Source organism: Rhopilema esculentum, chromosome 7, assembly GCF_057945365.1.
Source record: "Rhopilema esculentum isolate cy_ngs chromosome 7, ASM5794536v1, whole genome shotgun sequence".
Taxonomy (NCBI): domain Eukaryota; kingdom Metazoa; phylum Cnidaria; class Scyphozoa; order Rhizostomeae; family Rhizostomatidae; genus Rhopilema; species Rhopilema esculentum.
In genome coordinates, this window is record NC_142821.1 from 1,564,845 (window position 1) to 1,592,499 (window position 27,655).

The following is a 27,655-nucleotide window of genomic DNA, read 5'->3' on the forward strand; positions in this document are numbered from 1 at the left end:
AAAATGTTGAATATGTATATAGTTTTGTGGCAAATAACTTACAAATCATGTACAATTTTCTCAATTAGCATCCAAGGTTTGATTTTTAGATTTGATGATATTAAACTCCGCTCTCTATAAACAAAGTTTTTTTAGATGAAATACAGTATTCCTGATAGCGCTACTCGTGCACAAGACGTAAACAGTATTTGCCAAGCCAGGAGCAAGAGTCAATTGTGAAGTTCTATACATGTCATCTTTTCACAACATAAATTTTAAATATACTCTTAAATAAAAAAGCATTAAGTTAACCTACTAAAAGTTTCCAGTTTCAATTAGATAGTTATGATGCTAATTGCTACAACTGATTAAACAATAGTTAACATTGAAATGTCTGTAGTGCATTGAGAAATGCTTACATTCTTGATAACGACAAGCTTGTTGTATAAGTTAGGAGAGCGAGCAGTTAATTCTCCCCCCTGCTTCCTAGCATAAAAGTATTCAATTGTGGAAACAGTTCATGTAAAGACGGATGTTCTTGTTTATTACATTCCATCGAAGCTTCAAATCGTACTTTAGTTTTATTTTGTTTTGAGAGCGTGTGATCTTTGCTGGTCGGGCGGACAAATTCTATGTGACTCTCCACAAAGCGAGTTACATGATATTAATAAAAAATGAAAAGTATTTATCTAATAACACAAAAAAAGAAGACACTGAGTTTTTCAAACTTCAGGGGTAACATGCGGAGAACTAAACAACGGATTAATCGGTAAGATAAACAAGCAAGTAAATCTTTTAGCAAGTTAGTGAATTCTCATTGTAGTCTCATTTATTTCTTTCGATAACTACTCGTACTCAAGAAATATTTGGAAAACGATACAAAGCCTAAATAACAGGGTGTTATTTGAACATAAGTATCAAATCCGGTGCAACATGCTCCTGGACAGTTGAAAATACTTGTTGGCAGAATTTAAATGACAAAAATCAATATGTAGAATTTGTTACTCTTTTGTCAAAAAAAATCTTTACGAACTATATGGAGAATTAACAATAAAATAGTATCGCCTTCGTGACATGTGCATCTAACAAGTTGTTCAACAATGTACATTTTTGTATAAGCAACTTTAACCCATAAGAGGCGACGTCAAGAGGCATGGTCTAGTAAATTTATAACTAAGGCAAAAGAAGATGTGACAATCATTTGATAATATTATAATCATTCCTAAATGCAAAGAAATGTTTTTGGAATGATACAGCGATTCAAATCAAAAGAACTAAAATCACAGGTTTTGTTACGGATATTAACATGAGAATAAATACATAAACTGCGGGTCTTCTGTGTTTAAACTATTTTTCAGTCATGGATAATCTTAAAATCATCTGAAGTTCTTCGTCTTCCTGTTCTTCCTGAGCTCTTTGCTTGAACAATTCTCTCTCTGACATTTCCAATGCTCGTCTCAAATCTTCATCAATGACGTCACCACTCGGTTCTCTTACCGCCTCCACTCTATCTGCTTCACTTTCATCCCCAGGGAACAGTAAGCTTTCCTGAATTGCCCTAAATTCAATTCAAGGACACAACTAGCATTATTGCTATGAGCAAAGACTACATTAACAGAAAACAGCAAATTAATCCAAATAAAAACACTGCTGAAATAATTTCTTTCAAACATGATCACACAATTTAAATGATTTTAAATATGTTACGATTCAATGTAATTTTTGTCCTATGCTGACTTAAAAGTAGCCAAGAATTGACATAGGGATGATCAGAAGTATTTGCTCGATACCTTTGGGGGTCATTTCGGCCATACCCCAAGGCTTCCAGCAGGGTCACATCCTGTTCTGGATCACCATCTAGTAAACTCTGCTGAATGGCTAACTGCAAAAGCTCATCGTCTTCATCTCTGTAGCCACCTGAGAAAAAAACCAATACAATATAAGACTCACGTTGAAAGTTGAATTATAACCTAGACACATTCAAATTACAGTGGCAAAGCGGCTGTTGGGTTTGATTTCAAAACAAAATATAAAAATAGTCATTGCAACATAGCCATAGTCGACTCCCATTAAAGTCACAACAAATAAAAAGGTACGACTTTCTAGCGGTGTGTATCGGTAGGCAAAGTTTAAATGCGTTTGAAGTTTGAAGGGACTATGAACAGGAGTGTGATGTTAAGAGGAGTGTCTCTATCTGGAGTTGACTTCACTCTGATATTATTCAAAACATTTTGAGTAGCAATCCATGTAGAGACTTAACACTGTGCTTGTTGTAAAAATTAAGAAACTGAATGATTACTTTGATTAGAATAAACATTTAAATCCGAAGCCTAACTTATTTAAAACTTGGAGACTTGAACAACAAAATAAAACGCTTCCATATATATAAAATAAATGTGCATATAATGTAGATACATAAGAAATCTTCTAAAACCTCAAAGAGCTGGAATCAATCAATAGCAAGTTACTGAAACTGTTGTGCAGTTTATGGAATGATGAAGCTCATCGAAATGGAACGAAGAAAAATGTGTTTATACGGACAACAGGGATATAAAGAAGTGATAATTGACCACTAGTAAAGGGTCAATAGTGTCCAAAGCAGTTCCATAGAGCAGAAACCTGTTACCTTTCTAGTTAGAAAGTACAGCGAATCAGTGTTTAAATAACCGATAAACGAGTAATTTTGACTCAACAATGAATTTCAAGCAGCAGAAATGCGCTACCGATAATAGTCTAAAATTTTGACAATAAATTGCACAGACTTTGCAAGGCAAAAGCGATTCAGTATACAAGTACCTTGTCTTTCGTATGCTTCAACTCCTAGCTCCTTGTAGCCATGAGGCAAGTCAAATATCAGCTTATCAATCAAGCATCTGACTTTCTTGTGCACCTGTCCTTCAGCCCCAGCTTCGCTCGGTTCATCAGGATCTGGAACAGACAGATTGCCAGCCTCATCTTCGTTCAAGGTGATCAACCCTTCAGGTAAAGACTCGGTTCCGTTAAAGTTTCCGAACGTGACTCTTGCGTTCAGAACATGGAATAATGGGATCTCTAGAAGGGAAGATGACAAGATGAGAAGTGAAACCTAATAGAAATAATAGACTCTATTTCACACAACAATTTAATCTAACTACAAAGCAATGAATTGAAACAGAATTGGAGAAATGTGTCGCATTATCACTTCCACTTACAACTTTCACCCAGTTATCTTGATTTTCTTTACATTAAGCATTCTTCACATTTTCACAGAAGAAGAAACTTCCAATAATTTGGATCCATCACACTAAATTACATTCTTGTAATAGCTTTTTGACTTCAAATCAAAGAGAAGAAGGGAAAGTTATAGAAACTACAAAATCTTATTGGTATCTTGCTTAACTTTACTTGGTTATTTTAAGAGAAGCATGTACATCAGTTTTAAAAATATTCGTTCCAAAAAAAGGAGGTATTATAATTTACTTTGGTAAAATGGCGTTCTAATTCCAAGTTCCAAAAGGTTTAGGAAGATGAGAGTTACGTTGTTTTACGTACACGACTAGGACTAAAAAGGATGAAAATGAGACCTGGATGCTAGCCTGCATGCGAGGCACCTCAAGTATCGAAGCACTTGCGCAGAACAGGCAATAATGGAAAGAGGTCTATGCTCCCAGAAAAGAAATGAAGCCTAAGATCATAAAATTTCGACACAACCCTAAAAGGCTACGCTGAGAGTATCCAGTAACGTTTACTTGATACGTGAATATGAACAGAAAACTTACCGATTTTGACAGGGAATCCAGCAGGCAATTGCAGCGTAATAAAGTCCCTTAGTTTCGCGAAATGAGTATTGCTGTTTGCCTTTAAAAAGAAAATGTTTGAAAATAAATTAATGTTTGCCTACGAGATATTAAATAAATTATGGGAATACAGTTAACAAAATCTCAAGTTAGGGAAAACAAGATCGCAAAAAAGTTATCGTTTTCATTTTTTATTAAATATATATAAAAAGTACTTGCATTCTTAACAAACCTATCAAATATATTACGTACTCATTATCTCAAAAAAATCTTTATTTAGTATGAAAAATTAATTTTGTCATTTCAGTAATCCTTAAGTGTTGAAATTGGTTGAGTAAAATTCAACAGTCGCTTTAAAACAGCTATCGAGGATGTTTATACTAAAAAAAGGCCGGTAGAAGCAATTTAAAAGCATATGATTCATACCATGAGATTAATGACTGGAAGAACTTGATCTTGTAGTGACAATGGAAAATTATCACACAGCGCAAGAGTTGCTGAAAATTTCTGGGATTTCGAGGTCATTCTTTTGCATCTCCCGATATCTAAAAAAGAAATTTTGCCATTAAATTCATATTATTGGACGATCTGTTAACAAAATGCTAACAAATAATACACTGTGCCTGAATTTAATTCATGAATTTATCTCAAATGAAAACGAAAACCCGTACTTACGTACACCGTATACCATATAGCTTTCTTTTGTTATTATAGAAGAATCTAGCCTATCCTAAATATAAGAAATACCTCTCAATGCAAAATCAGTTGAATGTGTGACAAACTGGCTGAGATAGGGCCACATAAGCAGACGTTTTTTCCCCATAAAACCTCTATAATTTGGTCTTGTTTCATTACTTTATGAACCAGGCCAGAATAACAGTAATCCGTTAGCAAACTTTAAAACTTTCATTGGCCATATCTCGCCCAATTTTGAAAACATCTACCTGATTTTGCATTTTGAGAGGTATTTTATGCCGTTCTTTCAAATTATGTGGTCGAAATTAAGAATTTCTAAAATATATTTTGATGACGTCACACTTTGGTACTCTTTAACACTAGCTATGTAACAACTTAACAAAGAATGACTGAGATAATTTACTTAATATGTCTTTAACTAGAGAAAGGATTAAGTATCAATGACGTTCTGTCATTAGTGACCCGAAATGGCAATGACTAGTTGTTGTTTAACTTAAAATGCCAATGGCAAACGGACAAATAATTTTGTCCCAAATAGTCGAAACGCTCTTGAAACACAGCGGACAATGGTGTCCGGAATATGGAGGCTCCACTGTACAATGTCTTCAACATGTTAACTATCAAAACACAAGCCATTATCTTATCTACAACCACGATCTATTGACTCCTTTGCGTTCTAGATGACTTACTTCCAGAATCTGGTCCAAAACACACTTCAATGACTTACAACTATATAGCTTAACTCTCTCTTCTTGAATTCCTCAACATCGAACGTGCTTTAGGGTGTCATTAAAATACTTATTACGAAAGCAAACACAAAATCAGCTTCTTACCTTTTCCAGGATTTTCCTTTGGATTAAAGTATTGTTCAATTGAAAGCCTGAATGGATTGGTCGTGTCAGGATCCAATGCTTTTTCATATAATTTACTCTACGAAGCAAAATTTATACAAAGTATTTAACTGTTATACTGATCAGTATCATTTAAGCTGGCTGCTAACTTTGTATGACGTCACACGATGCACTTTCCAAATACAAACAGCACTCACAGATGACGCTAACAAGAGGATGTTTTATAAGCAGAAATCCATTGAAACTACTTGGATCGAGTTACAGTATGCGTTCTAGCAATTACATACGCCAGTCCTACTCCTACATCACCGAGAAAAACTGCAATGTAACAGATCACCTAATACAAGATCTGGTCTTAAATAAAGGGACGGTACGTATGTAAAATGGAGTCACCGGTTGATAACAAAAGTATGAAACCTAAAAAATATTGGCAAAACCACTACTTACGGTAGAGTCTTCCTCGTCTTGATGAAACAAATTGAAAAATGATGGAAGGCGTGATTGTGACTGCGTTTTCTCCTCTGCAAAAAAAGCGTATTAAGATCTAAGAATAGTTCATTCATACCCTCTCAAGTAAATAACGATGAAAGTTGCCGGAACGCAATCAGCACATAAACAAGCATGATCAAAATCAATTTTAATCGCATAAAGAAGTGGAATACTTTGAGGACGCGGTTTAAATTGGCAAAGGAACCTTGGTACGTGGAATTCTTGTTTAGAACAGAGAAGCTTAAAACACTTACAGAGAACCCCTTTCTGTTGCGAAATGCTCCTTTTACCTAATATGCTACTGTATTAGTGTAATACGGCTAAATTACCTTTAAACCTCTCTCTATCTTCCTCGGTCATGTGTTCGGTTCTAGTTCGAGTGATGACTTCAACTCCAGTGACATTATAAATCTTTGATTCATAGCCATTGATTACTTCACATTTATCACCACCCCAACCCAAGAAACCAGATCTTTGCCTGTAAAGATTCAAACCTTTTAGAAAAAAATGAATCGAATTACCGTCTAAATAAATCAAGTGAAAGTCCTGTACCAACATGAGCCCGATATAAACACGAGTTATAAAATTATTCAAAGCGAGACTAATGCCGAGTCTAAATCTATAGCAAGCAAACCACTCTCATTTTTCTGACGTTCAAAAAGCAAAAAATAAAAACATTCCTTAAATCAAAAACAGCCATTTGTCATAATTTAGAGGGTTGTTTTGTTTCTCGCAACCTTCCTCAAATACTGCTACCGACATATCAAAAGTAAACGATTGAATTGCAGATAGAAGTTGTTGGCGCCGATATGTAATTCAATGGAAACCCATCTTAAAAAGACTTGATTTACAAACTATTTGTCAATCATTAGTCTTAAAAATGCATGTTGCTAATAATGTGCCTTTACAGCTAAAAGCCACCGAAACATATTAAACAGGCTTACTGCAGACAACTAAGAAAATATGTTAAGTAATCGAGTCTTGATTAAAGTGCATAACGTCATTGTGCAGAAATACCTTACCGTGTAAATGAGAGTCTTTCTGTGTCTAGCGACGTTGTTATATTTGGTGACGTCATTCTCATGCTTATAATGTCAACTGGAGGCTTAACTGAATCGAGACTGACTGACTCTTGCCTGTTGAGAATGAAAAGAGATCAAACGTCTTAAAACACTGATCAAATTCCAAATAACTTAAAAGCTCTATTAAGCCCCCTTCTCTTTTAAGCCCCCTCTCTATCAAGCTACCGTTATCAAGCAAAAATTCAAAATAAGCCCCACTCTCTATTAAGCGCCCCCTCTCTTAAGCCCCTGATTTGTATGACATTTTCATAACAAAAAATGAATAGGGGCATATTTATAACATTTCTTATATTGAATTATTAAAAAGCCCTCTCTAAGACCCCGTTTACACTGTCCCGGGACAATTTTGTACCGTTACGGTTCGCAAGTGTTTACACTGTCGCGGTTCCAAATTGTTCCGTTTAGCCGTTCCGTTTACACTGTACCGGTACGACCTTAATTTAATGGTAGAACATTGTTTAGAAGAAGCTGTATTTAGTCAACCAAGGCTTTTATTTTGCCGCTGAAGTCAACAATCGAATTTTTATTGTGAGTTAAAATGGAGCGGAAGGCCGATTAAAACTTTACTTGGACGAAAGAAAAGGTGGCTTTAATTTTCAGTGTTATTTTAGACTACAAAACTGCCAAGTCCAATCAAGGCTTGGACTGGGAAACATTACAAGCCTTTTCTGTGGTCGTCTTTTCTTCAGAATTTCCTTTTCTTCAGAATTTGAGAACGTAGTTACGCCACAATCAAAGCCTCGATTACCTGAAACAGCCATACAAAAGACCTCTTTGTGAATCCGTGACAAAATCGTCTCGGATAGGTGTTTACACTGTCCCGTTCAAAAACGGAACCGTGACGGTACAAAATTCGTTCGCTTTCAAAGCAGGGTCAAAACTGTTCCGGATAGCAGAGCAAAATCGTCACGGTTCCACAGTGCTAGTGTAAACGCAAAGGCGAACCGCGACAGTTTTGTCACGGTTCCAAACTTGCACGGGACAGTGTAAACGGGGTCTAATAAGCCTCCCTCTCTTTTAAGCACCCCCTCTGAGACTGACAAAAACAAATAAGCCCCCCGAGGGCTTAATAGTGCTTTTACGGTGATAGCCTGTCTCAATCAACAATGTTGTGCAGAAAAACTTTGCCGCAAACTGGAGTTTCTATTTCGTCCTATACTTCTCAGGATGTTGAGTAAACTTTCTCGAGATACGAGTTGCTTATCAATGTCATTATTCGTTAGAATTTCAGAGCAAAAAGTAAAGACTGAAAAACAAACCAACTTATTACTAAGATAGACATCTATGAATTTATTTATCAAAATACGGTACCTGGAGAAATAAAAAAAGAAAATGAAAAGTTGAGGCCAGTTTCAATTTGCTACAAAACATTCTAACTTTGAATTCGTACCTAAGTTTAATGACTTCTTTCCAAAATGTTTTTTTCTCGTGATTTACTTCGAAGAGATGGGAGGAATTTCCTGCAAACATAAATGAAGAGCACATGACAGGACGTATGAAAGGAGTCACTGAAAAGGCATCACAAAACAAATTGCAAGGTTTAAGCTAGATATCTATTCTCCTTGGCTAAAGCAAAGCTGATTAACGAAAAGTGTTTATCGACAGTTGAATATCTGTTTCCTCAGAAAGTCGGTTCTGGTTTTCCTGCACTGCCTTTCCCGTCTCAAGATAGATAGCTAGTTCACAATGTGACGGAGCTTCAAGATTCTAAAGCTTGGATTTAAAGAAAAGCCGGGACTTCCCTCATCCTACGTGAAAATTTAGCCACAACAAGTACGACACTGTAAGACACTTTTTTGAAAATATGAAAGCCCAGGGGGATATGAAAGACCCTGACTCTAGAAAACTTGCTGGAAGGTAGACTCAACAGAACCTGCTGGACAATACAATTTGGTTTTATAGAATATGCACTGTGTTATATGTAAAAGGGGCTTTGAAGAAACCAATTAGGGGGCAACTACTCCACAAGCCTAGGGTACAATTCTCGGTTAAAGATAATAGGTTAGTTTCCTTTGTTACAATAATAACGGCTTGAGCCCTTTGAAGCTTCGAAAATGCAAAATAAAACAACAATTCTCGTGTCTTCAGTTTTCTCAAAATTATTGCAAATCATACTTTCACATGGTTTTCGGTGTATGTAGAGCAATATTGAATCATATAACTTACTTTCGCCTTTAAATATAAAACTTTGTTTGCCACGTTGCCATGACATTTGATCAAACCCAACCAATGTGCTATCGATTCGAACATTTGCACCTGTTAATAAGGTGAACAATTTTAACACATTGCCATAAGAAAACACAAATACTGTATTTGCAGAGGCTGATTGACATTTCTTATTCAGCTTGTCTTACAGCACAATAATTTACTATATATTTTCATCCATATAATAATTCAATGGTTTATACATTTGCTGTGAATTGTTGAAAATGCAAAAGAACTCTTCAACTCAGTAATTACCATTGAAAATCTTAGACAGATGTCCTTGCTTAAACTCAATTTTTGATTGTATGCAGTATAAACCTTACTTAGCTAGAATCATAGCCAGTTGACATTTTATGTATTATGAATTAAAACAATTGACATAGAGATGGAGAAACAAGGGATGCATCAATTTACCCAATTGGGTAAATGTGTACATTTACTTTCATTAGAAACAATGCCATTTGGGTAAAAAAATATGCACCTTGTTTAAAATGGTACTTGTGTCTATTTTATACATTTTATCAAAAGTGCTGATCTGGATAATATTTATATCATTTGGGTTATTTTTTCTGATTTTTTTATCAATTAGCAATTGAAGAGCCCTCTAATGTGGCAATATGGTATAGTTAAAAATCCCCTTGTTGGAAAAGATGTTGTCAGAAAAGTTGAGTACAATCAAATCCCTTTGCCCTTTTACTCTTAAGAATATAATAATTATAACATTTCATATTCACAGGGGTTAATTTTCTCAGCAAATGAAATTAATGTTTTCAATCAAAGATCTGTTTTGCTTGTCCCTGGACATTCAAGCCAAAAAGTTGACTTTGAACAAGAGTGACAAATGAAGGGTGCTTGCTTTAATCCTGACATGCTGAAACCCTTTTTCATAAAACAAATATGATGGCTAATCTATCATGTTTTAGATTTTATTGAACATATCAAAAGTGCTGTTAGATTCTTTATATGCTTTTGATGCTCTGCATAAATGCAAGGAAAGTTACTTAAAGGGTTTAATTTTATAACAATACATAACAAATAAGCATGAAAATTTTACCACTTTTCCATATCCTATAGGTATCACTTGGGCACATTCTGGAAACAAATGGCACTGAAAAAAAAAATTAAAAATTGAGCCAATTTAATAATGCTTTATCTTGTCCGAACATATATGAACTTTATTGAGAACTTTAGAAATCAAATATGAAATTCAACATCCTTTTGGTAATTAAAAGTTATGAAATGAAATGAAAAAACAGATAAAGGTAAATATCAGATGGAAAATAATAGTTCAACAATTTAAAACACTGATCAAGAACTAATAGTATACTGAAATTAGGCCTTTTTGCTTGATGCAAGCTATCACTTGCACTCGTATCAGCACTTGTGCAAACCCAACCATGCGAGCGTTTGATAGCTCGTGCAATACAGGAAATTATGAAAAATAAATGTTTTGTCAATTAAAACAATTCTAGTCATCTTTTGTGACCCAAGCAAGTGACATAGACAATACAAAGCTGGTATATCAAAACACAGGAAATATAATTAAGCCGAGTTAACCACATCTCAACGGAAAAATGCATTTATAAACCAATTCTACGGTGTATGTTTAGGAATACTATAGGCACTTAGTATTTGAACTAATTAGCACTTGGAACATTTTCTGGACAGTTAAAGTGCTTTTAAAAAAGGTTTGGAATAACATTTTGCGATCATCTGCAATAATTTTGCAATAATTTTTTTATGACCTTTGTGATGTACATCAAATTTATAAACGAAGCAAATTCATATTGGGTAAAGTATTCGATCTTTCTTGGAGTGTATTAAAGACCATCGTAACAATTCATTTTCATTTGATAATGATATTACCTTAAAAAAAGTACCTTATAACTAGATCATATGGTTTTTTTGAACATTACAGACACTTTTACCATTAATGATTAATATTATCCTTTTTAGAGCAATCGCTCTCACAAGGAAAATCATGGAAGCACAGGGCCACTTGCATGGGCAATTTATTACAAAAAGGTCTAACACATCCAAAAAAGTGCCATTAATACAACAATATAAACAAATGGCCCCGATGTGTATATTTACATAAGGCTTACCCCAGCTTGAGAATTCCCACTTCATTTCAAGATAAAAGTCATCTGCCTGAAGCAAAGAAAAGTTTTTTTCATTAGCAAAGTAAAAGCAAAAATAAAATAAGGAAAATTATTTGCAGATCTTTTACTGAAAAAAGTTAACGACTTCCATCAGCACAATTTGCAAAGAAGGTGATCTTGGAAGTATAGAAGCAAAACTTAATTGAAGTGATACTCACATGATTTTTTAAGCACTCAAGTTTTTGAAATACTGGCACCAAATTACTTAGAAACTTGAGTTATTTATGAAACAAATTTATGTATGAAAATTGTACTGTCTACCACATCAATCAAGCCAGAGGTTAAAAATCTAAGCAGCAAGGTTCTTTTGATGGTTTACACCAAATTCAGCAACTGATGTTTAAGTTTGATCACAGTCTGTTGATTGAGTCACATATAAAAAACTCCTGACCTCTTCCAAAGCTTCAAGGATTTGTGGTATTCCCCCAGTTCGTTCAGTCAATCTCTGGTATTCTCTATTTTGTATGATCAAAGCTAATAATTCTGGATTTCCTGTGCCAACTGCTTCCTGTACAACTTAAAATAAAATTTATTGAATAATATGCTTTTCTATATTTATTGCAAATATTCTCAGAAAAATAATTGTACCATTCTGCAAAACCTCACAAAATTTATTGCATGTTTTCAAATATTTACTTTACAAATAATTTACATAAGAATACAATATAGCACACTGTCAGGTGGAAAAAATTAGTTCACTTTAAGATTCTGATCATAGAAGCATGTATACCCAAGTTACTGACAATTTAGTTACCAGCACAAAAAGAGAAAGCATTTCAATGTCAATGCAAACATGACATCAATAAGACCAGGTTTTATGTGCTTTTCTGTTGTATTAACAATGCAACCAACTTTCTTTTAAAATTAGGTGTCAAAAGCTTGGATATACAAATGTTTGAAATAGTTGACATGGGAACATACCACTCCAGCCTTCTTTGTTTGTTGCATTTGCATCACATTTGTGTTGAAGTAAAACTCTGACACAATCAACCCTTCCAAGTGTTACAGCAAGGTGGAGTGGAGTTCTCTTGTGGGGATCAGTTTTCTCATAATCATGCTATTGATATAAATACAAAAAATTTAAAATCGAAACATTACACAAACTTTAAGAGCAAAATTCTGTCTGTAGCACAATAATATTCTTAGATTTTTTATTCTTAAGAAATTTGTCAAAGGAGAAATCTATCTGTATCTCATTTTGGCCTAAATAGACAAGCCACACCTAATCTAACATCTATATTTATGGTCAACTAGGAAAGAAGGAAACTTGATAATACATTAAAAATACTTGCATGGAAAATATCAGTTCATGTGTTAATGGACCAAATGTAAGAGCATTGCCACTATTTAAATTAGAAAAAATTACATCTAATTACACTTTAGAGACAAATCAAAACAAACCCCAGGATGGAAACAAACCCCAGGATGGCAGCCTAGGCTGGAAAATATGTATACATGATTTTGACATTTGAGCAGTCTGACTTTCCAAGGTGCAATCTGTAAGAAGTGTCAACAGGGGCAAGCAGAGTACTTTGGTCAGAAGCAACAAGTCTTGGGTGAGGAAGAATGGAGGTGTGTTCCAAACCTTTCAGAAGGTGTAATTGAAGAAGAATTCATGTATGACTAAGGATGATAACACCCAGACTTTCTGGAAAGAAATTACTATTTGGTACAAGTTTTCCAACAAAAATACCAGTATACCCAGAAAAAGAAATAATTTTCAAAGATTATATGAAATAGCTTTTACAATTTCAAGGTGAGGGTGATAATGAATATAAAACTGTCTCTTCCCTGAACAACTAATAGCTAAAAATATAATGATATCAAATTTCAAGTTTAGTTTGAATGGGACTGGTCTTGACTTAATTTTTTAGCACCTTACATAAAAAGGAAAAAATCCTTGAAAGACCCCCAACTTAATATATGAAAACACTGGTGCAAATGATTAGAAGGTAAAAGATCTGATAAAGAAAATCAGAGATTTAATAACAGCAGTGAGAATATTTCTTAAGAAACGTCTGCAGCCAGAGACAAGAAATTAGAAATTAGGTCTGGTTTGATAGATTTGATCTGATTTGATAGGGAGTAGGGGTAAGCTTTACTTACTGACTTTTAACAATAAATACAATTTATCAACAATAAAAATTGAAATGATTTTGGTTACCAATTTTGAGGTTAGTGCTTCATCCAGTTGCACAGGCTCGTCATTCCAAATATGGCAATGGAGTGGATAATCTTGCAGAATAATCTCACTATTCTTGTATCCAGGAAGAGCCATATCTTTACTTCATTGCCTTGAAAATAATTCAAGTTCTGTTAATATTATTAATAGGTTAATATACAAAATAGATAACTAAAAAAGTAATAAAACTATGTCATGTAGGCATATGCACTTTTATGATGGTTAAGGATAGTCAATTCCATTCAAAAACCTGTGTTTATCAATACTTCGATACAACATTAGCATCAGAGCTTGTTTTGAAAAATTGGGTGGGATTGATCCTTAAAATGACCACAAACTCTAAAAGATATATCCAAATATTAGGCTACGATATGTGGGAGGAAGTAACTGCTTGCTAACATGAGTTGATGACATAACTATTGTATTCGTAAATAGGTACCTAGATTTTAGATATATGTTTTCTTATACCATCCTTTTTAAAGAAAAACAATAGATATCAAATTATTTTTGAACTGAAGATGAAATCCCACCTCAGGTTAAGATTCTTTCAACGCAGGTTTGGCTTTGGAATTTTCCAGCTGCAATGTTCGCGAAGATCCAAAAACCAGTGTAGCGATCACAGAAATTGTAGGCAATGATTTGCAGTTTAGGCCAAGAGATTACACCGTCAGTCAGTAAATGAAAACTTGCAACGTCTGTAATTAAATCTTTAGTATTATAAATGATACATTGTCCAGGTTCAACATTTGCAACTAACCTAAGTTATTTTGTCTTGAATGTTTAAATGTTATTTCCAGGTTTGCGTTCATCTTATTGCACTGCTGAAAAAATTTCGCGTCTGAGTAGGTCCTTGAATCCCTGTGATCTACTAATTAAAATGGGGGTCTTTCGTCATTCTTTTATATTTTGATGATTATACACATCTCATCTGTAACTCTTTACTTCTTTGCATAGCTTGGGTCGCAAGGGCTTACGTGGGGAAAGATTTCCAAGGAGGACTGAAAATTGATGAAAAAGGACACCAGCTACACTGAGTGCCATAGGATCTTAATGCCTCCTTACTAGGGTCCAGGAGAAACGCCTTGAAGATTCTCACGATTTGAAGCTAATTTATTTATAGTTAAAGTGTCTTTAAAATTTCAAGAACTTTGTTTGCAATCTACCATAAACGTGCCCGGAAATAAGCATATTTTTCAGACCCGAAAATAATTTCGGCTCTTTTACTGCAAGAGAACGTTCTTTGCTGAAGAGAAATCAAATTTTACGGAATTTCTATTGTAAATCAATCTTGTTTTGAAGACAAAACATTTCATGCACTTCCAACAGGCCAAAAGCGTTTTGTCGATGAGAAATTGGTGGTTTTCTTTGATTCTGCATGGTCACTTTCACTTTCTATTTCATTGTGGTGAAAATATTTAAGTTCAACGGCAAATATAACTGCAAAGGATCAGGCTTTGATGAAAATAATTTGATTTTTATAAATGACTAAACCAATTAAGAAGCCAATAGAATTCATAATTTTGTTACTTTGAACATCAAAATAAATTTTGCTGACGACTCAATTATCTTTCACGGCATTTTCACGGCGTATCATCGATCGACAGAAGAAAGAAGACCTGAGAAAGTACAACACACTTCAGAATACTGAACTATGGAAATCAAGTTTCAAAAGATAAAACAACGTAATAAGGAACGTCAATACAAAGCTTTTAAAGAAAAACATTCTATAGAATGTGGAGACTGTAACATTGCATAACTAAAACTTTGAAAATTCCTAGTTAGGATTTTTGCCAATTTAAAAGCTTTTTTTGAATGAAAATGTAAAAGCTAACCCAAACATGGAATCCGGAGGAAATATCAAACTGATCTTGAAATGTTTCCTCAGAAAATGAAACAGAAAGTACAAAAACTATTTTCTTGTACAAGAGAAATCGAGGTTTCTTTAGAATATAAACATCGGATGCTGATTAAAAATTAAGCACAAATAAAGATTATGGCGATAGGAAGAATGTCACGTTTGATTGGCTTATTTTCTTTAGTTTAAACCAATCGGTGACTCAGGGATACGCTGCTCAGGCTGTGTTATAAAATTGCTGGTGAAGAATATTTTTATATAAATGAGCCTAACAAAGTACTCTTTTGTAGCTTGGACCACCAGAAACTGTGAACTCCCTCAAATCAATGGGTATGGTTGCGAGAGCAGTTTGGCTTCGTACCTAGAGAATAATTATTGAAGAGTAAATAATACAGGAAAAATCTTTGTTAATAGAATAACGGGTCCACTCTAAATAGAATCATTCGAATTGGTGCACATGCAAATATGCACATTTGCTGGCTCACTATTGCACTCCCAAGTGACTGTTTGTGCACTCCAGAGACATCTTTAAGAGCTGTCATAAAATCATAGCCTGCGGCAAGACTGTGTTGAGCAATTGAAAAGGAAAGAAAAAGTAACAGAGTCTGCAATCAGGCTATAAAAATCAAGAATGGTGTAGGGAAATACTTGCAAGACAATTTATTTTTTTACTGTAGTTCTTATGAATTCTAGCTAATCACTGTCACTTTCAGTATTCTCCATGTTTCCTTAAGGAATATTTTCTTGATGAGACTTTTAAACTTTAGCATCTTGCATAGGTATGAAACAACATTTTCTTCTTTCAATTTTTCATGCTATCGTGAAGAATTTAAAGTAATGATTTGAGCTGCGCTGGCTTTGGCTTTTGGTCCAAAATTAACTCCCATACTGCATGAAGGGAAATGAAAAGCCATTTTATAGACAAATCTAAGCATTAATAAAATAAAATTGTCTTCCCTGACATGTTTTACGAAAGATCTGTTAAATCATACTTTAATGATTTTTTCTTGAAGGACATCCTAGACATGACATAAATTGAAACTATGCACAACTGAAACTTTTATTTGCTTTTTTCCTTGTTCACATCTACACAGGGTTGAGGAAACTGACTCCCGAAATTCAGCATCCGAAATTCAACATTATTTAAAAAGCGCAGACGAATTTATAAACTCATTCAGATAAAAGAGCTCTTTTGGACGAGCAGACCAGTGGCGAATCTAGCCTTAGAAATCTGGGGGCGGGAACCAAAGCTAGCTATTACTGCGCAAACAATTAGAATGTAAAGCAGTGGCGTAGTGGCTCAAGATTGGTAACACGGCATCAATTTTGGCTCCCCCTAGAAAGGTATCACCTTGGTACAATTATATCAGGGCTTTGTAAAGGTCCTCTCTATGGCTGGTAGCAAGAAAAGGTTTGAAACTATAAAATTCTAGGGATGACCAGAAACTGTATTTAAATATTTACAAAATTTGTAGGTTTAAGCCCATTGAAGAGAAACAATTTTGCTGGCGACCCTAAAAGTTGGGAACCCTTTGTTCTTTTCTTAAAGGTAACTTTGGTTCTTTACTCCTCTTAGTTTTATCTGTTTAACAAATAACAATAATACATGAAGATTAGAATTTCAACAGAAGAACGATGCTTCAAGAAATAAAAGGCTAAAAAGCTATATAAAGTTGATTGGTAAAATTTTCTATAGTAGTTATGTCTTACATCCAGCCTCAATGAGATCAAGCAAATCATTCTGTTTCAATATAGAATTTCAAATCATAGAATTTTGATATGCAATCGTAAATTGCCAAGGTATACTGGGATGGTATTGGTATTTCTCTGGGCTGGGTTCCAGAGCCAATACGGTTTCAGTGGGATGCGGAGAAGCTTGCTTTGGACTCACCCTGCACAACCCACAATCAGGGCCCCTGGCTTCAAAGAGTCGCATTGAGCAAAATAGAAGAGAGCAACCCTAACAAAGTCAGTAAACTATTAAACAGCTTTGGAAGAAAACATCATATCTTTTAAAGTAACTTTTGCAAAGGCCCTCCCCCCTCTGCCCCCCCTCCCCTTCGTAGAAATGCCACTGGAGCAGAGATGGTGCTAACCTTGCTACAAAAGGGGAAGAGACATTGTCTCTAAGCACTCTCGTTTTTAAAGCCCTTTGCATAAATAAACATGGCCGCCCCTGGAAATACCTGCCTCGGTTAACATACTACATTTTAAAGCCCTGTACCTTAGATCCCTTAAGAAAGTTTTCTTTAAAGATTTGAAATAGCTATGATTTTGTCGAAACAAAAGAAAATTCTTCTTCTTTTACTTTTGCACGTCAGTTTTAAACGTTGATGAGGATAACAACAAAGACAACTGACTGTCAAAGAGCAGAAGTGTTTTACCTTTTATACTTTGAGGTAACGAATATTTTATGCAATCTGTCTTCCTTTTTGATAAAAATGGCTAGAATCCTTTTTACGGTACCAAGGTGAATTAAATATCACACTCTATAATTTTGTTCATCAGCGCCAACTAAGGGTAAAGAAAGAAGAATTGCAAGACAAAAGAATTTTTAAATTTGAGGACAAGATTGAAGAATAATAAAGGACTCTCCTGTTGCTAAAACAACACAAAAAGCGCCAAAGAAAATATTCATTAATATTTCATCACTGAGACTAAAGGCAAAGCAAATATTTATATTCTTCAAATTCAAGTGCTTGAAACAGCTGCATGAGATTTTATTAAAGAATGCAGCAAAGGTTTTATAAGAAAACTACCACTGATAATCGCCTGGATCAATGAAACTCGTGAGATGTATTTTTGGATATTTTCCATAGTGTAAAGCAAACATCAAAGAATTCTATAGAAAACAGATAAGTGGTAAACCAGTACGAAGCCCTTTTATACTTCGTGACTTGCTACATAAATGTTATATGTCAGGCATCTTTCAGAATGTCATTTAGTTAACCAGTCAAGATGATCCGACTAGAATACTCATGATATCCCAGATTAATCTATTTAGTCTATCACGATTTCTTTGATGCGACACAAGCTAATGAATCTATGAATCTAAAATTTATGATTCTATCAGCTTTTTCCCTGACTCCAAAATAGCACCTCATAGATGGTGGATTTAGCCCATCAAAATCAGAGCCATGTAATTATGGCTTATAGCCAAAGGTAGCATCATGAAATGTTTTTCTTCAAATCAATACCCCGTAAAGCAACAGCCTTCTTATTAATGGCTCTCTGCAACACTGTTATCACCATGTAAGGAGATTGAAGGAGAAGACGAGTTCTAAAATGCATTATGAGTTTGCGATCATGATACATAATTTACACACAAAGACGCTTCTACAAAATTAATTCTGCGTCAACTTCTGTTCTTTTGAATATGCAACAAAGAAGAAATATTTCATTATGAAGAGAAGTTTCAAAGATTCCTCAAACTGCAAAAGTCAGCTTAGATGAAGAGATTAAACTACAACAATGTGAATAACTGGAAAATGTCTTAGCGATGACGTCAGTTCAGAATCGATATCAGCAAAGAAAGTCATTAAAGCTGCACAGTATCAAATTGGTTTTTGCTTAATTTTGTTTGGTCTTCTGCAAAAAAGTTGATTTTGTTTCGGCTAGGCAGAAATTCGTTGAAGTCAAAGCTGTTTCATTCTCAAATCATCATATTTCTCTTCTTGATTTGAAATGAATGCCTTAGTCATTTCACGATTATGTCATATTTAGATGAAGATAAACGTCATGAGGAGAAGTGACATCTGCAAAACTAAACCTGGTGTAGGCGTTGATTGAGAAACATAAATCGCTAAATTCACGGATAACAACATGATCTATGCTTGTTAAAGAATTTGTAGTCTCTCATTCTCCAGAATAATGTAACGACAATTTTCTCAGCATATGGCAGCTAAAGGTTATTGTCATTGACTATTAATGAGATATGGGATCACAGAAGAATAAGTGGTTTTGTGTTGAAGTTGTCATCCCAGGTCTTATTTTGGTTTACTGTTCTTGCATTAATTATGCATAGGTGAAATGAGTTCAATGCAGACGAACCGAGCCTCCCAAATTCAACTGTACAAAGTAGGACTCAGCTTGTTCAATGTTATAGCCAGATTATTTCAACGCTTTTTTGCACTGTTGAGGTTGATATTCAGCTGAGAGCTTTGGAATTTGTATAAATATGATGTGATCCCCAGCCTGTTTGCGAATTGCAGAAAGCAGAGGAAATTCTACAAGCGGTAAGTCACTTATGCATTGGAATGGCATCTGTTTGCCTTTGTAACATACCATTTCGCAGGGAAATGCAGCTACAGACGCTGCAACTCGCAGCAGCATTTTAACGTATCTCTGCAAAAAGTGTTGCCATTTCCTCTGACAGAATAGCTTCATTTGATGTATTCTCAAATTATGTAAGAAAGAATTTCCAAGGATTGATGATATCAATATTCTTGCGATAAAATTCATTGAATATTTAAGCCTTTAAGCTGCATGGGTAAGTTACAAGGAATGAATGCATCAAGTACTGCATAAACCATCTACAATGCCGGTTTTTTATAATAACACTGCAAAAGATTACAAGCAGTGGTGCATTGAACCAAAAGATCGTTTTGAAATATATCTTAACACAAGCATCGTTCAAGCTAGCATGTTTTGAAAACAGGGAAAATTCAGCTGTTGCCCTGAGCTTAGAAACCGTATGCCATTGAATGACATTTTTTATAAAGTAGCCTTAATCAGTAAACAAAAGTTTTGTTCATGTCAGGCAATTTTCCTTGAAATCATATAATTGCTCAGCACAAATCAAAACATTTATGTTAAATCTATAATCAACCCGCTTTTTCATAAGTGGTTGGTCTGGTTTTTATTCATGAAAGTTTGACTCCAAAGGAAATATGTTTGATGTGATATTGATATTTGGGGAATGATATTGTAAGATACAGAAACAAGGCATGTTAAAGTTCAACGCGATCTAAATGTTTTTAAGCTAGCAACTCTTCAAATGTGATGATATTTTACAATGCAATCTTGTATATATCAAAATCATTTACTCAAAAGAGAAGAGTAGGACAGATTTTTGAAAAACAAATTTTTATTTGATATGGTTGAGTCTCAGTTCAAATGAATGACAACTTATAGAAAATAAATGTCGAGCTTATGTAAATGAATGCCAATGGAAAACCAACTCTTACAATCTTCCACTGAGAGCACGATATTGCAGCCAAACGTATGATTCCATTTGTAAGTAGAGAGTAATAGCAACCACTATCAATGGAAAAAAAGACTCTTCTGTCGAAAGAAACTGAGTGACAACTACACGGGCCACAAGAAATTAAAGGGCCTTTGCATCGCCTTTTTTAGCCATTCTAAAGAAACTGAACCTGCTGTTTAAGAATTCATTATCTTTTTCAATATTTTACTAAGTTTGTTAGTTATAAATGCTCGAGTTTAGATCTTTGAATTGAATTACGTTTCACGAAATTTTCGGTTCTTGTAAAACTGTGGCGAAAGTGTGACGTCACAATATGTTTCAGATAGTCTCGCCTCCAACCGAATTTGAGAGTCGGCAAATCACAATATGAACACTTTACGTGACTGTTCTCACAGCTCTGTTGCACCGACTTTTAATTTAAGCTTTATAGACACCTATTCTTGATCTAAGACTTTCGATACAGAAAAAGAGGCATGATATCGATGTATTTCGAAATGGTTTGGAGTTGGAAACGAGCTAGATTTGTGGCTTTTTCAGAATACTGAAAAACACAGCATGTTTAATCCTTATGATAAAAATATAACACTTTGGTCAAATCATTTTAGAAAATCTTAATCCCTGATTTGGTGAAATCATAGAGATTTATAAAAATCTTTTCATAAATCATTAGTTTTTTCTCCACGAAACTGTTTTTACAGCAAGAGGGCAATCCTTAAGGTGTTTGAAATCTAAAAGATCTATGGAGCTTCTAATTCTGTGTATTATTGATAGAAGACATCTTTGGTTGTTGACAAAGGGATAGTAAGGAGTTTGATAATAATGTACCAACAATCATCAATAAATTTCTTACCCACGAGAATAATTTGGTTTAGCAGTAAAATTAATTTATGCTGAAAAAATATATACATGGACAGGAGCATGGAAAAATATTGTACTGGGTTTTATTCTTGATTTTAAAGAGAGGTGAAATTACAAAACATGATAATGGTTAGCGGAAAAAAATTGTGACCCGAACTTCATATATGTTTTAAAAAAGAATTTAACTTTAAAAAGTACTTAAGCAGATAAAAAATTTACTACCAACCAATATTTTTTGGGTTTTGTGTCTAGCTAAAGTCTTAAGTCAAAACAGTGAATAACAAAGGGCTAAGGGGTGATCCTTGTCTTATTTAATGCAACCCGGACGTTAACCCATGCCTCTAGTTTAACGATTTCTAGTGATATTACATATCTTGATATCTGTTCTTGTTTATTGTTATTCCATACAGATTCAAACTCGTATTCAATAACTGCGGCTCCATCGAGCTATCAATTGGATATACTCAAAAAGTTGCTTCTATGGGACTAAATGCAAATATCGTGCAGTTGTCTAAACGTCTGATTTTCAAACATGCATAACGTATTACTGTGAATCTTTTGCTCCGTTGACAGAAATCTTACTCAATAACCTACCAACCTAACTGCAGAATAGCCATGCAATTATGCAAATAATGAGCAATTTATAAATTGTTTTGTTTTTCATAAAATTTATTTGATCGAATCTGTGAATTATTAATGTGCTTCTTTGATTTAGAAAAGAGAGCTGAAAAATTCATCAACACAAGTTGTGATAAACTCAGGTCGTTAGATTTTGCAAATGATGTCATTTGAAAGATAATTTTCCCAAAATTTTTGAAGAGGGTTAGAAAGAAAGGGAATTCTCTTTGTTGATCTTTTTGTCAATTAATAAACAAGGATGGAACTTTCAAGAGGTTGTAAAGATGCATATAGTTGTTACCATGGTGGATACTGGAACGTGCAATTCTTGTGCCTTGTAAAACACCTTTGTAAAGAAGACGTACTCGGCAAGTCACTGCTCTTGAAGCAGCGTCAAAAAATCTTCTTCCTTGAGAAAATTCTCAGCTATTTCAGTAGGAAAAGAATCATGCTTAGCAACTGAAAAAAGCTTAGTGGCTGGAATTTGAAATTTCTACAACTTTCATGGAGGGACTTTCAGCAAAGATTAGTAAGCTTATGAATTTATTTTAGTGCAAAGATCTGCTTTGACAAGAAACCGAAGAAAGGTGTCGAAGAGTTCCACTATTTGAGCTGGCATCCAAAATCCCAAGGAGGGGTTTGATAAGGAACAAGAAATCAATCCCAAGATGATTAAATCAGAGTCAATGGAAAATCTTATAGAATCCGACGAGGAAGATGAAGAGGAAGAAAGTTGTTTCAGGTGAGAATTTTCAGATATATCAAAAGGATACAAGCTTACTTACTTTTACAGGCAGATAAGTCAAGTAAAAGTTCTGTTGGTTAAATTTCCAAACTTCCTGACGGTTATCCCCAAGCTTTAATTTCCATTATTGGTCGACAGGCTTGTATTTTAGAAGTTAAAGGTTTGTCAAAGCCAATTGGCAATAAAGTGATTATTATTCTACAGTGGCGGAAACTAATCCATTTTTGCATGGGAAAACGATAATGGCGACTAAATAGATAAAAATGCTTTACTTAGAATAAGCAACAGTATGACGTTTAAAAATACAGCAAAAATGTCATCAGAACAACTAAATTTGGGTCAGAAGTTAAAGAATGAAGCACCGCCTGCTACTAAGACAAGTTTTCATCTTTCCATCTATTCGGTTACGTTAGATTTTCCAAACAACTTTAATCGGGGGCTCTTGCCGACCATAACCCACAATTTCAGCCCCTGTTTGCTAGCCATGTAAAATGAGTATCAAGGTATGTCGTCATTAAAAACTATTTTAGGAATGTTTTTCTTTGGATAACACAAACTGAAAATGTCTTGCAGAGAAATTGTGCTTTCTACCGGTGTAGATTCAATACAGATATACAAGCAATAAAATAAACCGGTTTGTTATTCCAAAGTTTTTAAAAAGAATGTTTTCCGATTCAGTGAAGTCACACTACTGCCTAAATTTCAAAAAACGATGCCAAAAGTGAATTTTCAACGGAAAAATCAGCTTCATAAAAATCTAGTGGACGATGTTCACAAATGATGTCCTTTGGCGTCCACAAACAAAATGCGATGATTGCAATTGGACTTTTTCATTGAAGAAAATGTCTAAAAGAATTCAAATTGATTTATCTAAACCAAAACCTAAAATGCTTTTTTAAATTTTGCGGAGGCTTGCTCTGCTTGAAATGTAGGTATCTTCTACGAGTGTTTACGGTGGTCTTAAAGAATGTCCCTGTTCTGTTGATTAACTCTTTCTAAACAATTTTCTAGGAAATATTTTCATCCGAAGTTACGAAAACACTGGAAGACTGTTCTGGTAGCCACTTTACTGTTGCTGTTTGGGTTTGGTATGTAATAGTGAATAATTAATTATGAATTGTGAATTCGGATTGGAAGTATCATGGTTTCTGTTGGGTCGACGAACCGCTTACCATAGTCATACTCAATTCTAATCAAGAAATGATAAGAAAATCGTTTATGAAATCAATGCTAAATTAGATGAAATGACAAAACGATCATATAGTTGATAGGTAGAAAAACAAAGAACAATAAAATTCGTCAAAGGGAGTTCCCTTCTTGCTGCATATTCATACAAACATTTGCAAACATATCAATTCTCAAAGTGTTTTCTTGAATAGTGTTTCCGCCCGTATGCTTTATATGTACTTTTCGATATGACATTTAATTGTTCATTATCAATACTTATAAAGATTTTGGTTAGCTCCTAGGGTCCGTTATTTGATGGACTGCCTTTTTAAGCTTTTTCAAGATTACTTTAAGTACCTCTTGTGAATTGTTTGGGAGACTTCCCATAAACCCCATCCGGCTATTGTGGTCCTTAGCACTGTATTGATGAAGGAAGGATGCCTAAAAATATACATCACTTTGCTAGTAAAGGAAGAGTTGCCATAAATCTTTCTATTCTGTTTGTCAAAACCAATCCTTATCAAAACCAATATCCGTGAAGCAACTGTGTTACATTATTCAAAGGTTTTTGTTAACACCTAAAATCAAACTTGCACAGAATACGCTATTGTAAGATAGACCCTGTCAACTTTGATTGAATGAAACAGAGATGCAGGACGAAAGCTTAATTCTTTGGCTTCTCTAACAATGAAAAGTGTCTATAGCTTTTCTATGTGGTCATTCCTGTCCATAAAAACATGTTGCGAAAGCATAGTTTTTAACAGTTTATTTAGGTAAAAACAGTTTATCACATACATAAAATTAAAGGATGAGAACGATAACTATTGATAAAAGCCCTTTTAATATTAATTTGAGGTTTTCAATGCATCGACTAGGTAATGATTGTACAGATTTGTGATTAAACAGTTCCTTAACTATGCACAGCAAATACCTAAACTTATTCTTCTTATCTTTCTTTTCAGCTTTTCTAATTTGTGGAATACTCATAATAGTGCTGCTTCATCCAAAATACAAAACAGGAGAAGGTTATTTTTTAGAAGTTTTCTTCTTTACATTACCAAGTCAGATAAGTCGATCATAGCAAATAGGATCATTAGAGAAAAAGTTCAGAAAATTGCTTTTCCTTTTACCTGCATTTTATAAATGGCAAAGGTAATAAGCATAGGCAAATTATTCCATGAATCCTTTCTCGATGGTAACTTCCTCGTGACTCCTCATTGAGTATATCAAACTATTGTCCAGAAAAAAAATTTGGACCAAAAGTCTAAAAGACTTTTATTCTGTTATGTGAAAAGTCATAAATAAGCAAGGACAATGAAGAGTATAGTGGGTTTGTTTCTATACTGACGCCATTTCCATTTCTTTCTTACTAAGAAAATATGCTGTCATCATGTCTGAAACGATTTTTGTTTATAGAGGAGGAAGGGAAGATTTGTGTCCCTCCTAAAATGATAAAAGTCTTTTTTTCGATGGGATACATTCTCTCAGACAAAGGTGCTCCTCCAGTAATTCTTACGGTTTAAAATTTTAAACGTTTTAAATACACTCATCATGTCTGAAAAACGCCTTTGTAACAATATCTCTTTTAAAGAAGTTTATTTTGATAAATTGATAAGAATCTACTCAAATATACACTTGTGTGTAGAGTTAGGGGGCTTACCTTTTGTAAGGACCCCCTTGTTTTAGATAAAGCAGATAAAGTTCGAATTGTGTCTGAAAAACTTCCATCTGTTTTAGGTCCAAATGGCTACATTTTCTTCATATGTTCTGCAATGTGTCTTATTCCGGGAGGTTAGTGTAACGTTTTTATGTATCAGCAAAACTATAGTACAGTTTGTAGTATCCGAATACAAGAGCAAGTTGGTTGATATAACTAGCTGGTTTTGATAGCTGATTTCGCAAAATACAAGATGAGGATAGTTGCAGATGCAAGAATTGGAAATAAATGTGTTTTTCCAAAACATTGTACAGAGTAATCAGTGACAAAATATGTGACAAGGGGCCCCTATACTGTCAGCTAAAGCTTCTGAGTGATATCGAAATAGAAGCTCCTAGTAATTCATTTTATTTTCTTAATTCTTTTCAGTGTATCACGTGGTGTACTTCGTACGAGCAGTCAAGGGACACAAGGGCTACACAATGGAAGACGTCACACTCTTTCATGAATGACGTCATAATATATCGGGGAAGACGCCGCAATGTTTCAGGGATGATGTCACAATATATGGGAAAGAGTTGCCTGTAACAAACAAAATTTGTGAATGAAAGAAATACATTTTAGATATGAAATGCAGAAAGATTTTCTCAAATAACTGCTTTGATAGAAAAACATTGCACAAAGACTTAAGTTAACGTACCAAAATTTTGTTTTATGATTTTAATAGAAGAAAATTTAGAAATATATATCTTTATTCCATCAATACTGTACAGAAATATTTGCAAACTCTCTCTAAATAAAAAAATGTAGAGTACCTTTCTTGAAAAGATCTCTTCCAAAATGAGGTTAGAAGACTTGTCAAGAGCTTTGATGTTGACTGCTGATTGACTTTGCATTGCCTCAGATTTAAGGCAACCAATACACAGATACACAGTGCCTCTCAAAAAGAAGATTATGACAATCTGATATTCTGATCGGGAATCCATTAAGCCTTAGGTGGCCAGCTTTCCTTCAACTGGTTTCTTTATCTTGTAACAAATTATAACTGCTAATAGCAGGTGTACATTTTGCATTAACTGGAGAAATTCCTTGTGATAAATCCTTTCAAACTGGCGATTGACATCTGAAATTCTCAAATCATAATTTCACATAAAATCTTCTCATCTCCATCTAAGCACGCTCTAAATCTTTCATGACGACTAAAAATCGAACTTAATGTCAACGAATTCTTCTTCTTTATAATGTATCAAGTTTTAAACAAATTGTTTTATACCAAAGGGCCCAGAGCTCCATAGTTGTATAATATATTTTATAGGTCTATTTTATTGAAAAAGGACTTACTTCGATACACTAGCCCTGCTTATCATGCAACACAACACCATTTTTACCCTGATAATGAGCACTTCGTATTAAAGAATGGGAAGAACTTGTACAGAATGTCCTTGACCCTCAAGCACAAAAATAAAGACTTGAATATGGATGAAAAAAAAAGCAATTATACATATATCCCAAGGTGTTTGCATTTAAATACTCATATTCAATATCCTATGAATTGTGTACATTGTGTAGAATAAAAATACTGTCTACCAGTCTGCCATGCAGTGCACGATGCCGTTTAGGCAGTGCTGAGCTGTGCAAATCACCAAAGGCTTGACGATTACATTTAGCGTGAGATTGGTTTTGACGCAACCCCGAAAATGTGGCAAATGTGCCCTTTTTAAGAAAATAACAGTTTTAAATACAGTCATTTTTTATTTAAAGATTTAACGTTAAACACAATTCCCAACAGCTCTTATGCTTCCATTATTCTTTTTGCTCAAAAATAATAGATGATTACAAAACAAATGTTAGAATTAACGAAAAATCAAGCATTATAACGTTAACAGTTACTTCAGAAAATCATCTTAGGCCTCCCACTGATAATTTCTGTAACCTATTGCTATTGTCACATGCTTTCGCTCTCTCGCAAAGTTAAAGTTCACATGAAATAAAAGAATGGAATAATTTCTTTTTCCACGGTGCCAAGAGCGGATAGAGTTAAGAAGTCTGTCGCGAAAGAGCTTGCCGCTGCAGTTGCCCTTCATGGATAATTGAGAGTTTCTTTAACCTATTTCAAGACACTTCCAT

The 27,655-nt window shown here is 34.3% G+C and overlaps 2 protein-coding genes across 2 annotated transcripts; one reads left to right on the forward strand and one right to left on the reverse strand.

Annotated features, from left to right (window-relative positions):
* Positions 1–213: 213 nt before the first annotated feature.
* LOC135683105 (ankyrin repeat domain-containing protein 13D) lies at positions 214–14,286 on the reverse strand. Its single transcript, XM_065198267.2, has 17 exons — positions 13,953–14,286; positions 13,405–13,534; positions 12,162–12,297; positions 11,632–11,756; positions 11,184–11,229; positions 10,133–10,186; positions 9,040–9,129; positions 8,264–8,333; positions 6,814–6,927; positions 6,121–6,269; positions 5,750–5,823; positions 5,285–5,381; positions 4,182–4,300; positions 3,738–3,816; positions 2,776–3,030; positions 1,770–1,896; positions 214–1,537 (listed from the first exon to the last, which is right to left on the reverse strand). The coding sequence occupies exons 2-17, from the start codon at positions 13,516–13,518 to the stop codon at positions 1,327–1,329; spliced, it is 1,860 nt and encodes a 619-aa protein (XP_065054339.2). The 5' UTR covers positions 13,519–13,534; positions 13,953–14,286; the 3' UTR covers positions 214–1,326.
* A 4,695-nt stretch (positions 14,287–18,981) lies between these two features.
* LOC135683036 (transmembrane protein 134-like) lies at positions 18,982–26,937 on the forward strand. The gene is made up of 6 exons (XM_089109347.1): positions 18,982–19,512; positions 22,512–22,701; positions 23,716–23,792; positions 24,834–24,896; positions 25,609–25,662; positions 25,958–26,937. Exons 2-6 carry the CDS (start codon positions 22,628–22,630, stop codon positions 26,038–26,040), a joined length of 351 nt encoding a protein of 116 aa, XP_088965473.1. The 5' UTR covers positions 18,982–19,512; positions 22,512–22,627; the 3' UTR covers positions 26,041–26,937.
* The last annotated feature ends 718 nt before the right edge of the window (positions 26,938–27,655 follow it).

Excerpts from the sequence above, each read along its gene's own strand:
- LOC135683105 (XM_065198267.2), bottom strand. The coding sequence starts at position 13,518 with ATGGCTCTTCCTGGATACAAGAATAGTGAGATTATTCTGCAAGATTAT. Across the intron at positions 11,230-11,631 it reads TCCTTGAAGCTTTGGAAGAG|GCAGATGACTTTTATCTTGA; the intron begins GTCAGGAGTTTT and ends TCTTTGCTTCAG. Across the intron at positions 6,270-6,813 it reads GAAAGACTCTCATTTACACG|GCAAAGATCTGGTTTCTTGG; the intron begins GTAAGGTATTTC and ends GAATCTTTACAG.
- LOC135683036 (XM_089109347.1), top strand. The coding sequence starts at position 22,628 with ATGATTAAATCAGAGTCAATGGAAAATCTTATAGAATCCGACGAGGAA. Across the intron at positions 22,702-23,715 it reads GAGGAAGAAAGTTGTTTCAG|GAAATATTTTCATCCGAAGT; the intron begins GTGAGAATTTTC and ends ACAATTTTCTAG. Across the intron at positions 25,663-25,957 it reads AATGTGTCTTATTCCGGGAG|TGTATCACGTGGTGTACTTC; the intron begins GTTAGTGTAACG and ends AATTCTTTTCAG.